Source organism: Acomys minous (assembly GCF_964271855.1).
Source record: "Acomys minous genome assembly, chromosome: 5".
Classification (NCBI taxonomy): Eukaryota; Metazoa; Chordata; class Mammalia; order Rodentia; family Muridae; genus Acomys; species Acomys minous.
The window spans coordinates 125,027,848-125,044,037 of record NC_140494.1 but is presented as its reverse complement, the minus strand read 5'-3'; the positions used below and the strand labels follow the sequence as shown (position 1 = coordinate 125,044,037).

Below are 16,190 nucleotides of genomic sequence, written 5' to 3'. Positions count from 1 at the left end.
GAAGTTAAGTCTTTCAGGAAGGGGGACCTAATTGTAGAGGACTCCTAGGTAACACTCACCACAGAATCTTTGGCAATTAAAATACTGTATTCCTCCCTGAGGGAGATGGAATGGGAATTACCTTCTCTAGGTCCAGTGAAACACGGTTGGAAAGACGATTGAACTTGTCTTGCCCATTGAAGTATGGTAGTCACACAGGAAGAGTCCATTTTGTATGGGAGTTTATTTCAGGCTATCTCCTTGCCTGTACTGTTTTTCTTTAATGGCTTTTTAAATTTTTCTTTTTTCCAGCAATGATGTTGTCCACTGGACACGTTCTGACCAAGGAGGCAGGTCTGAGAACATAGCTGAAGGTGAAAGTAGGAAAGCTGGGGGCAAGGAAGAGCCTTGAATCTTGAGGTGGGACGTTGACTCTAAGATGTCCTTGAGCAGTGGAGCCTCCGGAGGGAAAGGAGTGGATGCAAACCCGGTTGAGACGTACGACAGTGGCGATGAATGGGACATTGGAGTAGGGAATCTCATCATTGACCTGGACGCCGATCTGGAGAAAGACCAGCAGAAACTGGAAATGTCAGGCTCGAAGGAGGTGGGGATACCAGCCCCCAATGCTGTGGCCACACTACCAGACAACATCAAGTTTGTGACCCCAGTGCCAGGTCCTCAAGGGAAGGAAGGCAAATCAAAATCCAAAAGGAATAAGAGTGGCAAAGACACTAGCAAGCCCACACCAGGCACTTCCTTGTTCTCTCCAAGTGAGGGAGCAGCAAGCAAGAAAGAGGTGCAGGGTCGCACAGGAGATGGTACCAATGCAGGAGGCCTGGTTGCTGCTATTGCCCCCAAGGGCTCAGAGAAGGCTGCTAAGGCATCACGCACTGTAGCTGGCTCCAAAAAGGAAAAGGAGAACAGCTCGTCTAAAAGCAAGAAGGAGAGAAGTGAAGGAGTGGGGACTTGTTCGGAAAAGGATCCTGGGGTCCTCCAGCCAGTTCCCTTGGGAGGACGGGGTGGTCAGTATGATGGAAGTGCAGGGATGGACACAGGAGCCGTGGAGCCACTTGGGAGTATAGCTATCGAACCTGGGGCAGCGCTCAATCCTTTGGGAACTAAGCCGGAGCCAGAGGAAGGGGAGAATGAGTGTCGGCCGCTAAAGAAAGTCAAGTCTGAAAAGGTAAGAGGTGGCTAGATCTAGCTGCCCACTGCCCATCAGAACTGCCCCCGACTAACTGCCAAATGCTGTGTGCACTCTGTGGGAGGCTCATTAGTTGTGGGTAATGACCAATTACAAGGTCAGAGCAGCTGGTAATGATAATGTGATTTTGTTCCAAATTAAGGGATTCCCTACAGAGTCATTTGCAGCAGGCCCAGACCTCTTGGAATACAATTTCTGTTTGGGGGTCAGCTACTTGGTAGAATGAATTTTCTCACACCTTGTTGTTGTCACATGTCAGACACTTGTTGCTACACACTGGCATTAAGTCTTCATGGGACTTCCTGCTTGGCTGAAATTTCATCTTCAGAATCATAATAGTTGATAAATATAATAGGTTTTTGGTTACATATTTAAGCTGAAGGATGTTCTTAGTGGGAATAAATGGCACTGCTGGGTCTCTGGCAGGACAGAGATTTAGTTGTCATGCGATGTCTGCTAAGGGTTCTATCGGTGGCTACCAAGCAGCAAAGAGATACAGACACCAGTCTAGTAAACAAGGGGCAGGAGGCCTGACTGTATTACGCAGCACTTAGTCAGGCTTTATGAGTTACTGTGGTGGCTTTGGAAGTTTGGCCTGAAAGATTCTTTGGCCTCTGAAAGTATTGCTTTCTGCCAGTTATCTTCTGCAACCATTGGAAACCAAAGCCTGCTGGTGGCCTCCTGCTGCCATGCAGTGTAATGATGGCCCCTCTCCTGCCTGACTTGGAAGCGTGGGTGCTGCAGTCCCGGGAGGGTTAGGACCAAGGCCCTCCCTCCAGGAAGTGATCCTTCAGGAAATGAAGCTTGTAGGGCTGTAGTGAAACAGCTTCCAATCGAGGGTCACCTCAGGCTGCCTCAAACTTGAGTAGCCTACAGTTTCCTACAAAGCAGCTGGCCTGGTGATGAGCTGTTCTTTGGCTCTTGGTTTTCTGCTTTTCTCTGCTTGCCCTATGCATTTAGCTGATCGCAGCAGATGCGGCATAAATTGATTTCTCTGTAATTACATCAGTTGCAGCAGGGAATACCTATTTCCATATGTAAGTGTTAATAAATAAAGGCTGTTGTACGTATTTGGGCGGTGTGTCCTCCTACTGCCTGGATTTCAGCAGTAGCTTGTGCTCTCTTTGCTGTATGTATCTTGGTCTTTGCCTCTGGCACATCTGTAGCTTTTAGCAACATCTGGGCAGTTTGGGTAACAGGGCTGTGAATTTCTTCCAGTTATGTACAACACAGTGGTTGATTCCCTTTTGCCGGTGGCAGCTGCCAGGGATGCTGCCTTTGTTTGGGTGGCAGCTGCTGTAGTCCACCTCGGTAGAGTCCAGTTCCCGCTGGTTGTTGGCATGGGTCACCCCGTGCTGGCTGCGATTTGCCATGCTCTCTGGGTGCAGGTGGATAATGCTGCTTTAAAGAGGCCTGGGAGTACCAGGAGTTCCTGCTGCTGTTCCAGGCCCAATAGACTGTTCCCTGCATCTGGCTTCAGGAAGTCCCTGCCACATACATACATCCATGTTCAAGCCGTTGGTGTTCTGGGTGGAAAGGTACTTCTGAGGATGGTCTTCGTCTTTTCATCATTTAGAGTACTTGTGTTGGAATCTTCTAAATTCAGGTGTAGTCTGTGGGTGAAAGGATTAATATTGCTTAGCTTTGTATTGGATTCTGTTTCAGTATTCATGATTTCCTCTAAGGAAGAAATGGAATCTGTTTTCTCTTATATAGGTGTATAGACTGGGTGGCTACTTTTAAGCTAAATGGCCTGAAAGACACTGTACCTTTAGCTATTATCACATCTTGGTGCTAGGAAGTTTTGCCCCTTAATGTAACTTTGATATAATATGAGCTTTGCCTCTATGGTAGATTAAGAATGGAGCAGTTGGGCTGGGCGTGGTGGCGCACGCCTTTAATCCCAGCACTCGGGAGGCAGAGGCAGGCGGATCGCTGTGAGTTCGAGGCCAGCCTGGTCTACAAAGTGAGTCTAGGACAGCCAAGGCTACACAGAGAAACCTTGTCTCAAAAAACAAAAAACAAACAAACAAAAAAGAACGGAGCAGTTAAATAAGAGATAAAAGGGAGAAAAAAGTGCTTCATATTTTGGGAAAAATAATTTCTGGGAGATATTTTGAGAAGCATACAATTTGTTGTGCAGTTTGTTACCATAAGTACAAGTTTATTTTGTTGCTGCTGTTTGTAATTTTTTCCCCCTCATTCAGATCTTGTTATGTAACCCTGGCTTGCCTAGAACTTACTATATTGACCAGGCAATTTTTCTTTTTTGTTGGTTGGTTGATTGGTTTTGATTTTTGTTGTTGTTTCTTTTTATTATTTTTCTTTTTCAAGACATGGTTTCGCCATGTTGCCCTGGCTGTCCTGGAACTCACTGTGTAGACCAGGTTGGCTTCAAACTCAGAGAGATCTGCCTGCCTCTGCTTGTTCTAAAGGAGTGCACCTCTGTGGTCAGCTAGCCCAGGCTATTCCTGAACTTGAGGTAGTCCTCCTGCTCTCGCCTGTGCCTCTGCATTGCTGGGATGACGAGCATACAGTGCCAACCTGGCCGAGTCTGCTTTTTAAACACTCCTTGACCTTGTTCTCTGGAACCTCATTCGGACACACTTGCTCAAAGGTGCTTTACCATGTTGTCTTTGGTTAATAAAATATTTAAGTAAATGTTTGGAAGTTGCTAGGAGATGAAGACACTCTGCAAGGAAAAACATTTCTGGAATGGAGAGGAGACAGACAAAATGAAAGGAAGGGAAGGGTCTGGGGTGGCAGCCCAGTGGCCGCACAGGGGCTAGGGCCTTCTCAGGAGCATCAGCATTTGAGAACTTGGAGCCCAGGGTGTTGCTGCTTCGGGAGTGTTGATCGGTGCTGGAGTTTAGTTTGCAAGCAGAGTCTTTGAAACCTCTTCGAGATCCCCCCCCCCCCCCCACCGAAATATGAGCTTGCCACTGATATAACTGGTTTGGAATGTTACTTTTTGTAGGGACAATCAACAAAACCCAAACAGCAAGACGTGTGGTGTAATCAAGCTGGGAACTATCATGAAAGGGGAGTCTCAAAATTTGGAAGATACCTTGACTAAGGCACCACATCCTCTGCTGCCGCTGTCTCTCTGTCTCTGTCTCTCACACTTGATTTATTTTTATTTAGTGTATGTGGGTGTTTTGCCTGAATGTATGTCTGTGTACATGTGTTCAACACCCACAGAGGCCAAAAATGGCATTGGATTCTCTGAAACTATTACAGATAGTTGCTAGCCACCATGTGGGGTACTAGGGATTGAAATTGGGTCCTCTGCAGCAACAGCAAATGCTGCCTGCCTCTTAACAACTGAGGGATCTCTCCAGCTCCTACTGCCCACTTTTTCAGATAGGAGAGGAATCTCTGGTACTGGTTAGAAGTGTCCCATGTTGATCACTAGCTAATCAGGGATTGAATATTCAAATTACCTACCCCAGGGCTTTCTCTATCAAGGTAAGTGTCTGGCTTTGTGACTTAGGAATTTTCTGTCAGCCTAGGATGATGTGTATTTCGCTCCACCACACCTCCCTGGCAGAGAGACGAAGATGGTTCTTAGTAGCCAGAAGCCATTGCTGAACATTCCTGAAGAAAGGCGGATTGGAGGATGTTGAAGAATAAACACATGGATCCTCTGGCTCCTGCCTGCTTCCTTGCTGTTGGCTTGATTGATAGGTTGTTAGGTTAAGCATGGGAGGGGAGGTGGGGAGGAGGAGGCAGGACTCTTGTCTGTGAGTATCCTGAGCTTACTGTTTTTGTTGCCACTTTGACAGGCAAGAAAAAAGAAGTTCACAAACAAGTCAGTAGCGATCTATCAGTGCGACTGTCAGGGTGTATATCTAGGAGTTTTGGATAAGGCATTTATTTAAAAAAATTTTTTTCAAGTTATATAAGGTACCTGTTTGGCTCTAGTGGTTAGAGTCAAGAATTTGCATTCCCAGCTTCCTTTTTCTTAGCAGTTGCTTTTGATTCTACCAGGTAGGAACCCTATACTCTGCTTTGGTAGTGTTTGGGTATCAGCTTCTGCTGCTTTCAAAATGCTTTGTTTATTTACCACTTTCCTCATTAGTTTAGAATATAAAGAAAACAGTTAAGGGTGGGTGCTCTTAGCTTTCTTGTCTTTAGATTATCTGTTCTGTTTGTGTTTGGGGGGGGGTTGGTTTTTCAATACAGGGTTTCTCTGTGTAGCCTTGGCTGTCCTGGCCTTGAATTTACAGAGAGCCGCATGCCCCTCCCTCCCTGAGTGCTGAGATTACAGGCATGCGCCACCACTTCGGTTTAAGGGCTCTATTTCATAAGTGTTCTGAGAGCATCTTCCTCTGCCCTTGGTTTCCCATTGTAGTTTTTACCTTCCAGGTCATTTCTTTGTGTTGTAATTCTTCCTTGCCTAATGTAGGCCAGGTCTATTATTCTTTTGACCCAAGGCTTTCCTAATGCTCTCCCTCCTGACTTGCTACACTCTTCCGTTACTGACAGTATAGCAGTCAGCCTTATTCCTGAAGCCAAATGCCCTCAAGCATTTTCCATCACTGAAAAAAAAAAAGAAAAAAAAAAGCTGATTCTTACATGGGTCCAAGTTGCATTGTCTAACTACAAACATGATTTATTTTTATTCAGCAGCTCTTTGTTTTCCTTAATGGGTATTGTAATTTAAGAAGAGTCCAGAGAAAGATCCTCTTGTCTAATTTTTCATTTTGAAGACGGGAAGCTAAGACGAGGGAGGCTGTGTGACCTTCCCAGGCTCTCACAGATTGTGGCAAAGCCTAGCATGGAAGCCAGGGGGGTTTGTTTGTTTGTTTGTTTGTTTTGTTTTGAATTGTTGCTTGAGAGATTTTGTCTGTTTTTTGTTTTTGAGTCTGAGTCTTTGTGGCATAGTGAGCCTTGAGTTCACTTGGTATTGTAGACTGGCTTCAAATTCACAGCAGTCCTTGCTTTTTGGTGTTCTGAGTGCTGGGAATTGAGGTATGACCTATCATGCTACACCTGGTTAAAGTTGTTTTTTTTGTTTGTTTGTTTTTTGTTTTGTTTTAAACACCATATTCTTTCTGTGTGCTGGGGAGAGAGAGAGAGAGAGAGAGAGAGAGAGAGAGAGAGAGAGAGAGAGAGAGAGAGAATGAGAGAGAGAGAGAATGTGTATGCACGCGTGAAGGTCAGGTGTCCTGTTCTAGTACTCTGCTTTACTGCCTTGAGACAGTCTCCCACTGAACCTAGAAGGTAGGCTGGCAGTCAGCAGCCATCGGTTGTTCCTCTGTCTTCCTGCCTCCACAGCTCTGAGGTTTCAGGTATGTACATAGCTATGCCTGGTTCTCCATTACTCCCAAGGCTGCTGGGATGCAAACCAGGTCCTTGTGTTTTTACAGTCAGTGCTTTTGCCCTCTGAACCTTCTTTCCAGCCTCTTCCACATCAAATTGTATGCATTACTCTAGATTTTTTTCTTTTTTAAAAAAATTTATTTATTCATTATTTATACAGTATTCAGAGGGCACCAGATCTCATTACAATGGTTATGAACCACCATGTGGTTGCTGGGAATTGAACTCAGGACCTTTGGAAGAACAGCCAGTGCTCTTAACCACTGAGCCCTCTCTCCAGCCCCCTACTCTAGATTTCTTAATGCATCTGTAATTGTTATAGGAATTCACCATTGAGCTATTTAATCTCAGCACTTTGGAGGCAGAAGCAGGCAGATCTCCTTGTTCAAGGCTACATAGCAAGATCTTGTTTACAAAACAAAAAATTACATTAATTAACTCAAAGAAAACACTTAGAATGATATGTAACACATAGGAAACATTCAGTAACCACTAGAAAAAAAATAATTTAAGTTGAAGTATGTATCAGTCTGACCTGGTCAGTAATAGTCTGAAATGTAATAATGGTTCACTGCACAAGAAGCCCGACAGATGCAGAAAAGCGTGCGGGCTAAGACTTTCAGCGCTGTGCCCAGGAGGCGTTCCCAACCTGGCCCCGGGACAGGCTTCAGAGGCACTGCAGAGACCTCATTGCATTTCAGAGTCCATAGATTTGGCTGCCTCCCTGGAGTGGTGCTGAGTGTGCTGGGTGGATGTTGCTGTGGGCCTGCCAGCATTTACAGTCTTAGGGCAGAACACGGAAGAACAGTGCTTTTGTTGCTACATAAGCATGGAAGGCAAAATAAAATCTAAGTCCTAGTCCTTAATTTTCCTCTCCTGATGTGAACTTGTATTTTTGCCATTTGGGTACAAGAGCGTTTACCAGCAGGGCTTATCCAGGAAGGCAGCAGCGCTTGTGCTTTCAGGCTAGAGGTGGCAATAACATATGCAGCTGAGACCTGCCACTGCTGACTGCTGAGCCCTGCTCTCTGTGGTTTGCACTTTTCAAGCCATGCTTGAGTAACCTGCCTCCAGAGCTGCTGACAGGGCTGTGTTCAGAGGCCTTGGAAATTACACTGTTCATTTCCTTATCATCCTCTGACCTGCAGTGCAGAGCCCTCTGGTGCAGGAGCAAGGCAGAAAAATCCAGACGGCTTCTCGCCAGCATGTGTCAAGAGCTACAAAGAAGGAAATGGGACTTGCTCACTTAAAAACCATGGGGTTAGGCTTTGATTTTTGGATCCTGCTGAGAGTTATTTGTGTGTGTGAGCATGTTTTATCTCTGTATTTGTATAGAATAATTCTGTACACCGCAGTGCTATGGAGGAGCAGTGTCTGAAAGTAGAGAGCAGAGGGAAAATTGCTTTTCTCTTTCATTAATTTCCCAGTTGTACCATTGGGGTGGGCTTGGAAGAATTAGCATCAGGAAGGTGCCAGACCATATTAATATTTTAAAATATATTACTCTTGATACAGTTTAGTCATGGATGAGAGCACCCACATAAGAAATGCTCTTGGGGGGCTAGAGAGATGGCTCAGTTGTTAAGAGCACTGTCCTGGTCTTCCAAAGGACCTGGGTTCAATTCCCGGCACCCACATAGCAGCTTTCAACTGTCTGTAACTCCAGTTCCAAGGGATCTGATACTCTTATACCAATGCACATAAAATTTAAAAATTAAAAATTTTTTTTAAAAAGAAAGAAAATAGAAATGCCCTTGGCTGTTTGTTGAGACGTGTTATTCACCTAGATGATGCTGATGTGTCGGTGCTTGTGTTGTCTCAGTAAGAGGTGGAGTCCATGTGACCTGGAGGCAGAATGCTGGAAGAGAGTAAGGGAGGGCAGTTTAGCACATTTTGAAAATTTCTATTTATAAGACAAAATTATACTTAAGAGGGCTATCGAGTGAAGGCTCGGCAGTTAGGAGCATTTGCTGCTCTTGCAGAGGACCCAGGTTCCCAGCACCTGTGTCTAGTGGCTGACAACCACATATAACTCCAGCTGTAAGAAATCTGATGCCCTCTTCTGGTCTCGGCTAGAACAGCACACATGTTGGCAACTCACACAGACACCCACACCTAAATAAAAATAATAAAAGATGTAACAAACTTTAAAGATTATGTCTCCATTATGGGGCTTGTTATTACAAAGTGACTGCTCTTTTCTTTTTTTTTAGGCGGGGTGGGGGGCTGGGATTACAGGCGTCTTGCCCAGCTGAGCTGTCTTGTCCTTTAGCGTCTCTCTTTTGCTATAGGGGACTAACAGGACCTGCCCTGCCCCCCCCCCCAACCAATAAAGAAAAATTGGGATGGTAAAAGGGTTCTTGCTTGCTCTAATGTATCTGTCTATAATTTTTTCTTGTTCTTATGTGTTCATGGTCTTGATTCAGTGGCACCTTTTGGCTACAGAGCAGAAAAGGGAGGGAGGGAAGAAGGAGACAAGGAGGGAAACCCCTTAGCTTTTAGACTCTGGAGGTATTTTTAAAAAATTTTTTTAAATATATATAAAAAAAAAAAAAGCAAAACCCTAGTATCTTTCTTTTGCAAGTACTCCAGAAAAGTGTTTCCATATGAAGTGGTAACTAAGGTGAGAATGAAAGGCCACACCTTCAGCAGCTTCTGAGGCCTGGTTAAAGACTCGAGTGTCAGGTGTCAGCCCAGGCCTCCAGGTAACTCTTAGGCTCAGCTTCTCACAATTTTCATTTCATTTTATTTTATTTTTTATAAATCTTTTAAACAATTTTTATTTTATTTATTGTATGTGAGTGCTTTATCTGCAGAAGAGGGCATCAGATCACATTACAGATGGTTGTGAGCCACCATGTGGTTGCTGGGAATTGAACTCAGGACCTCTGAAAGAGCAGGCGGTGCTCTTAACCACTGAGCCATCTCTCTAGCCCATCATCATCATCATCACCACCACCACCACCACCACCACCATCATCATCATCATCACCATCATCATCATCATATTTTGGGGGTGGTTTCAAGACAGGGTTTCTCTGTGTATATCCCTGGCTGTCCTGGACTCACTTTTTAGACCAGGCTGGCCTCAAACTCATAGGGAACCACCTGCCTTTGCCTTCCTAAGTGCTGGAATTGTAGACACCAGCCACAATTTGCGTTTTAACTTTAGCTCTCCTGCCTGCTGTGGGGCAGGAGCTTGAGAGTTCAAGGTAAGCCTCTGTAGCTGACCCTGTTTCCAAAACAAGCAACAACGCTTCCTCCCCCCAAATTTTAGCTGTATCCCCTTCTCTTCTTCCTCCTCCTCCTCCTGTAAAAGATTTATTTAATGTATACAAGTGTTCTGTTTTCTTTTCTTTTCTTTTTTTCCAAGACAGGGTTTCTCTGTGTGTTAACAGCCCTTTCTGTCCTGAACTCATTTTGTAGTCCAGGCTGGCCTCGAACTCACAGAGATCTGCCTGCCTCTGCCTCCCAAGTGCTGAGATTAAAGGCGTGCACCTTAACCTCTGAGCCATCTCTCCAGCCCTGTATCCCCTTCTTCTTAAAAGAGACAACGATGGTCTAGAGAGATGCCTTGTTTGTTAAGAGCACTGGTTGCTCTTGCAGAGGATCCAAGTTCAGTTCCCAGCACTCACATGGTAGCTCCCAACCATCTGTAACTCCAGTTCCATAGAACTGGATTCCCTCTTTTGGCCTCCATGAACACTGCATGCACTACTACACATACAAACAGGCAGAAACACCCATACATAAAATAAAAATACTAGCATTTTAAAAAATTATGTATACAGGGCTCTGTCTGCATGTACACCTGTAGGCCAGAAGAGGGCACCAGACCATATTATACATGGTTGTGAGCCACCATATGGCTGCTGGGAATTGAACTCAGGACCTCTGGAAGAGCAGTCAGTGCTCTTAACCTCTGAGCCATCTCTCCAGTCCCCAGTATCACAATTTTTTTAAAAGTGAAAATGAAATTTGCCAAGTAAAAAGTAACCCTTGAAAATAGATGTGATTTTTCTTTTCCCCTGTACTGTAGAGATGATTTTTTGTCTTCATTGACAAATTGAGACGCCAAGTTGGAGGGGTTATCTAAGGGTTTGGAACTTCAAATTTTTTTACTTCTATTTTATTTAGGTGTGTTACTGAAGTCACATGTAGTGGTCAGGGAACAACCTGAAGGAGGTGGTCCTCCCCCTACTGTGCAGGTCCTAGGGACTGAACTCACATCAGGCAGGGCCTTTACTGCAAACCGTCTCACCAGCTTGAGGTATGAAGCAGAAGAAAACTCAGAACACTCAGCCTTTTCAAGTTTCCCCTTCCTTCGTCAGCTGGTGATGTAAGCAGTCACCTCTTAAGGTTACTGCGAAGTTTAACCACAGTGAGGAAGCATAAGTGCTCAGACAGTACTTAATGTTTTCAAGTGGAGAAGTGCTGTCTCCAGAGCTGTTGCACCTGGAGTCTCATCTGAGGTAGGAGCATCCCTTGAGCTCCAGGAGTCGGAGACCAGCTCGGGCAGCGCAGCAAGACCTTCCCCACCCTAGCCCCCTAAAAACCTGTTTCTGTATTATTCCTAACTGTGAGGTATAGCAATAAAAGATTGTTATGAAATTAAGGAGAAGGGCTAGTCTTAGAGGCCTGAAATACGCAACCGGTATCCGTTTATGAGAGCTAATACAGTACTGCAGCTCCTTCTAATTTCCAGGGAGAGATTAATCCAGAACATTTAGAGCTATGGAGCTTTAGGTTGATATTTGGTGGATTGGTTCATCAAGTGGTGGTTTGGACTCCTTCTGGTAGAGGCCAACTGGAGGAACCGTAGCTCTTGCTTAACCATTCCTTTAAAATCCATTTGTTTGGCGTTGAACTAATGGCTCAAAACCTTTTTCTTAGGTTTGAAATGAAGATAGCATTGGCCTTAAAAAAAACTATTTGTGTGTGTGTGTGTGTGTGTGTGTGTGTGTGTGTGTGTGTGTGTGTGTGTGTGTACACACCATGGTGCATAAGTGGCCGCGAAGAGGACAACATGGAGTTGGCTCCCTCCTTCTACCTTCATATTGGCTCCAGGCATCAAGTTCAGGACACGAGGCTTGCACACCCAGCGCCTCTACCACCAAGCTTTCTCAGCAGCCTCAGTCTTCAGCCTGAAAGTCAGGCCCTCACAAGGTCATTCTTGAGTTTGAAGTGTTTAAGGTCCACTGGGAGGAGAGTACAATTTGACTGAGTCCCTAGAAAACTCTCCAATTGCTTTTAAACTGAAGACAGTTGAGTTGTAGCCCTGCTGACAAGTACTGGATTATGCCTTGATGAATTTTTCTCTCTGGGTTCTATTTTTGTTTGGTAATAGATTCCTTAAAAAGGCTTTCATAAACTCATACCTGGTCCACTCAGTTCAGAGTTGGCGTTTTGGAGTCTCTTCATTATTCAGGGACTCAGCAGTGCACTGAGCCAAATGTCAGGCAAACCTACGACTGCTGGAGAAAGGAGACAGCACATGTTTGCCTTCCCCAGCCATGGCAACGTGGCTTAGCCAGACTGCAGTCAAGCTACAAGGGCTCAGTGCTTAGACTTCTCACTTCTGGGGCCTTTTAAGTTTGTGGAGCTTTTAATGTTCCTCTATGTTAAAGCCCATTATTCCTGGGGAAGCATTCTATATAGGTCCTTCACTGTGCTGTATAATTGAGATTGTAAATTTTAAAAATTTGTTTAATTTTATTCTATGCACATTGGTATGAAGGTGTCAGAATCCCTGGAACTGGAGTAACAGACAGTTGTGAGCTGTTTAATTACAACATTTCTCCTTTCTCTTTCCTCCCTCCAAGCCCTTCCATACATCCCTCTCTGCTCTTCTTCAAATTTATGACCTTTCCCCCCATCAGTTGTTATTGCATGCCTATCTGTATTTGTATGTACATAGATAGCCCTAAGTATACTCTTGAGTCCATACAACGTATATATGTTTTCAGAGCGTCCATTTGACACTGAACAACCAGTTGGTGTGCCCTTCCTTGGGGAGGAAGGACCACCTTACCCACTCCAACTTTACTCAGTTGCCTACAGTTTGTATAGGGTTGAGTCCTTGTAGGCATTTTCCTGGCCAGTTTGGAATGTTCATTGGTGTCCTCCTTGTTTGGCTCACATTTGGGTGGTCAAGTTGGTGAGATTTGACAGGGATAGCTTCTGATGTTACCAGGAGACAATCTCACAGTAAAGTCCCTGACCCCCGTGAACTCTTTTTTTCTTTTTCTTTTTGGTTTTTGAGACAGGGTTTCTCTGTGTAGCCTTGGCTGTCCTGGACTCACAGAGATCTACCTGCCTCTGCCTCCTGAGTGCTGGGATTACAGGTGTGCGCCACCACGCCCGGGAGGACCCCCATGAACTCTTAATTGTTGTTGCTATTTCCAGATGGGCTGCCCCCTGTGCTTTGGATGTCATTTGATGTTCAGGATGTCTTACATCATTTTCTAGATTATCCTCCAACTGTCCTTTCTCAGCACTTGATACACACACAGCACAGGGCCAGTCATTTAGGAATACAGTTATAATGGACCTTGGTATGCATTTTCATCGTTACTAGGAGACCTTTCTGAGAATTTATGAAAAGCCTTTATGGCCTAGTTTCCACATCAGCTTTACTGGTTCAGCTTTAAAATAGACAAATTTGAAGTTAATTCATTGCTTTATTGTTTGTCATAGGACTCTATATAATATAGCCTTGCCTCAAACTTAATCCCAAATGCTGGGATTATAGGTATACATCAACACAGCTGAAGAAAATCCCTATAGCTAGATCTAGTTGCTACAGTCTGGCAACTTAGGATATAGTTTTTAAAGTTGATTAAGAGAAAATAAGACAGATTTGGATACAAAATTTATTGCTGATCCAAAAGCAGGGATTTTGGTTTTTTCATATGCTTGTGATTGTATTTTTGTGTTTATTATGGAAAAAGATGTTTCCTGGAAATTTGTGACATTCTAAAATAAAAGAATGCCACTATAAATAAAAACTTTATTTCTGCCTTAGACTACTTCTGGACATACTACTTTAGGAAGATGAACATTACAAAAAAAAAAAAAAGAAGAAGAAGAAAGACAGAAATCTCTTATCTCTCAGTTTTATTTTGTTTTGCCTTTAGTAAGCATAATTTTTTTAATGCTTAGAAGAGAATTAAATGTTTTGAGCTATAAACTCTTTTCTACTAGTGTATCTTTTTTTGTTTGTTTGGTTTTTACACAGGGGGGTCTTATATAACCCTGCTAATCCTCCAGCCACTGCCTCTCAAGTGCCAGGGTTGCAGACATGCTCCACTATGCGTGGCTCATTGCTGAGACTGCAAGTCTTGCTTAAGGAGGAATGGTTAGAATTCAATTATTAGCAGAGATGAGCAAATACCTAGGTATACTGTGAAGTCATCTAAAAATATTGTAGAATGATATTGTTGGCAAAATTAATAGCCTTATACAATGAAATTTAAAACACAGCTTTTAGCACTATTATGTGTATTCTTTCTACTCTTAGAATTTATAATAATTCTATTCTCTTGATGAGTCTTTTAAAAGATTTTTGTAGTATCTCAAATGTATACATACCACTGTGTAGGAGGACAAAAATTTGGCAATTGTGTGGTGGGAGGAATCATCACACAAAGTGGCTACACATTTGTACACACCATGTTAGAGCAGATCAGTTCCACTGCTCTGCAGACTCCTAAACATCTGGTGGAATGTCTGTTTTAGACAAAGCACGCCATAAGGCATTTCTCGTTTTGCTTATACATATGTGCTTGGATTGAGAATGTAGGGATTTGAAATCAAACAATCTCAGAAAGAGGCTGACACATTTTTTTTTGTTTTGTTTTGTTTTCCTCTGTTACCTCTTGTCTTTTCCCATTGCTTACAGATGCCAGGTGGTAAAGTCAGACTGTGATGTTCTTTGTGCGGAACTGGCCTTAGAGTTACTCAGGGCGATGACATGCTGAGGATTAACACACTGACGCCTTACACAGCCAGGTTTTTTCTCTAGTATTAGGACAAGGCATTATTTCTTCAGTTTCAGTCTTATTTAAAGATAGCTTTGTGTTTTAGAACAGTATTGATGGACAATATGTATTTGTAAAGTCTAGACTTTACCTTAAGAAAAGCAAAATACTTGTGTAATAAGAGGTGCATGGAGGGTGGAATGATAGCTCCGTCAGCAACATGCTTGCCGGGTGAGCATGGGGCCTAGGCCCTGTTTCCAGCACCCATGCAGAAAACTGGACTGCTTATCCTAATGCTGAAAAGACCAGAGACAGGTGGGTCACGGGTTGGGTGGCCAGCGAGCCCAGTCAACAGCAAGCCCTGTCCCTAATAAGAGACTTAACCTCAGAATACAAAGAAACAGGGACCTCTGGCCCCAGCATGTACCCAGAAACACACTCAATACAAATACAAGGTTTGTTTTTGGGGTTTTGGGGGTTTTTTGCTTTTTGTTTTGAGACAGTGTTTCTCTGTGTGTAGCCTGGCTGTCCTGGAACTCGCTTTGTAGACCAGGCTAGCCTCCAACTCATAGAGCTCAGCCAGACTCTGCTTCCCTGAGTGCTGGGAGTAAAGGCCTGTGCCACCACTCCCAGCTAACAAACACTAGTTTTAAAAAGAAAGAGGAATGGAAACCAGATTAGGTCTATGGCTCTGTCCAGGGGTCAGCATGTAAGGACCAAACTGTTGGAATTATTCTCATATTCCCCCCCCCCCCTCTCTCTCTCTCTCTCTCTCTCTCTGTCAAAGTCTCTTGTAATTCAAGGTGGCTTCAAACTTCTTAGGTGGGTCTTCAGCATCCTTTTTCTGCTTTTCAAGTGTTAGGGTTAAGGGCCAGTTTTCAAGGTTGCTATGTAGAAAGGATGTTGTTCATCTCGCCACGTTTTTAAAGATTTATTTATTTTTTATTATGTATACAGTGCTCTGTCTGCATGTACACCTGCAGGGCAGAAGAGGACATCCGATCACATTATAGATGGTTGTGAGCCACCATATGGTTGCTGGGAATTGAACTCACGACCTCTGGAAGAGCAGGCAGTGCTCTTAACCTCTGAGCCATCTCTCCAGGCCCCTCATCTCATCATGTTAAATGGTACTTGGGAGGCAGACGTGAGCATTACTGAACATTCAAGGCCAGCCTGAGACCTAGAGAATCCTAAACAAGACCAGAGAGTAGGCCATCTAGGGAGACCTATCTCATCCCTCCTCCATTCTCTCTCCCTCAAAGAAATGAAAAATATGTACAGTTGCCAGTTTAACATACTAAGATATCTTGAGATCCACATAACCTCTTTAGTGAAAATTGAAGGTTTAATCATAGAGTCCAGCATGATATAGAATATTTAGTGACTTTAAAATTATTTACTTTTGAATTCAACCATCCATTATAATATCTACAAATTTCTTTTGTTTGGGTTTCCTTGGCCACTGCAGAAATCAGACCATTACTATGATCTCAGGTTTCACTGGTAAAACCATCCTGTAGCCATGCCCAACAGACCTGTTGGCGACCGTCACTGATCCCTGAGTCTCCTTTCTCCTTAAGCCCAGCACCTTGGGTGGCTCCTTAGAGGTCTTTTTCTGCAGTCTTTTCTGACTTTAAATCTAAGCCATGCTTTTATTTCTGAAATTTTATTCTCAGCTGTTGGTTCTCATGTCCTTG

At 43.8% G+C, this 16,190-nt stretch overlaps 1 protein-coding gene across 2 annotated transcripts in view; it reads left to right on the top strand.

The window, feature by feature from the left end:
• ZNF609 (zinc finger protein 609) overlaps window positions 1-16,190 on the top strand; it is a 140,702-nt gene that overhangs the window by 35,150 nt on the left and 89,362 nt on the right. For both annotated transcript variants that reach the window (XM_084782371.1, XM_084782370.1), the window contains exon 2: window positions 292-1,165. In XM_084782371.1, coding sequence (XP_084638497.1) covers window positions 419-1,165 — 747 coding nt within the window. In that variant the 5' untranslated portion in view covers window positions 292-418. The remainder of the gene's footprint in view (window positions 1-291; window positions 1,166-16,190) is intronic.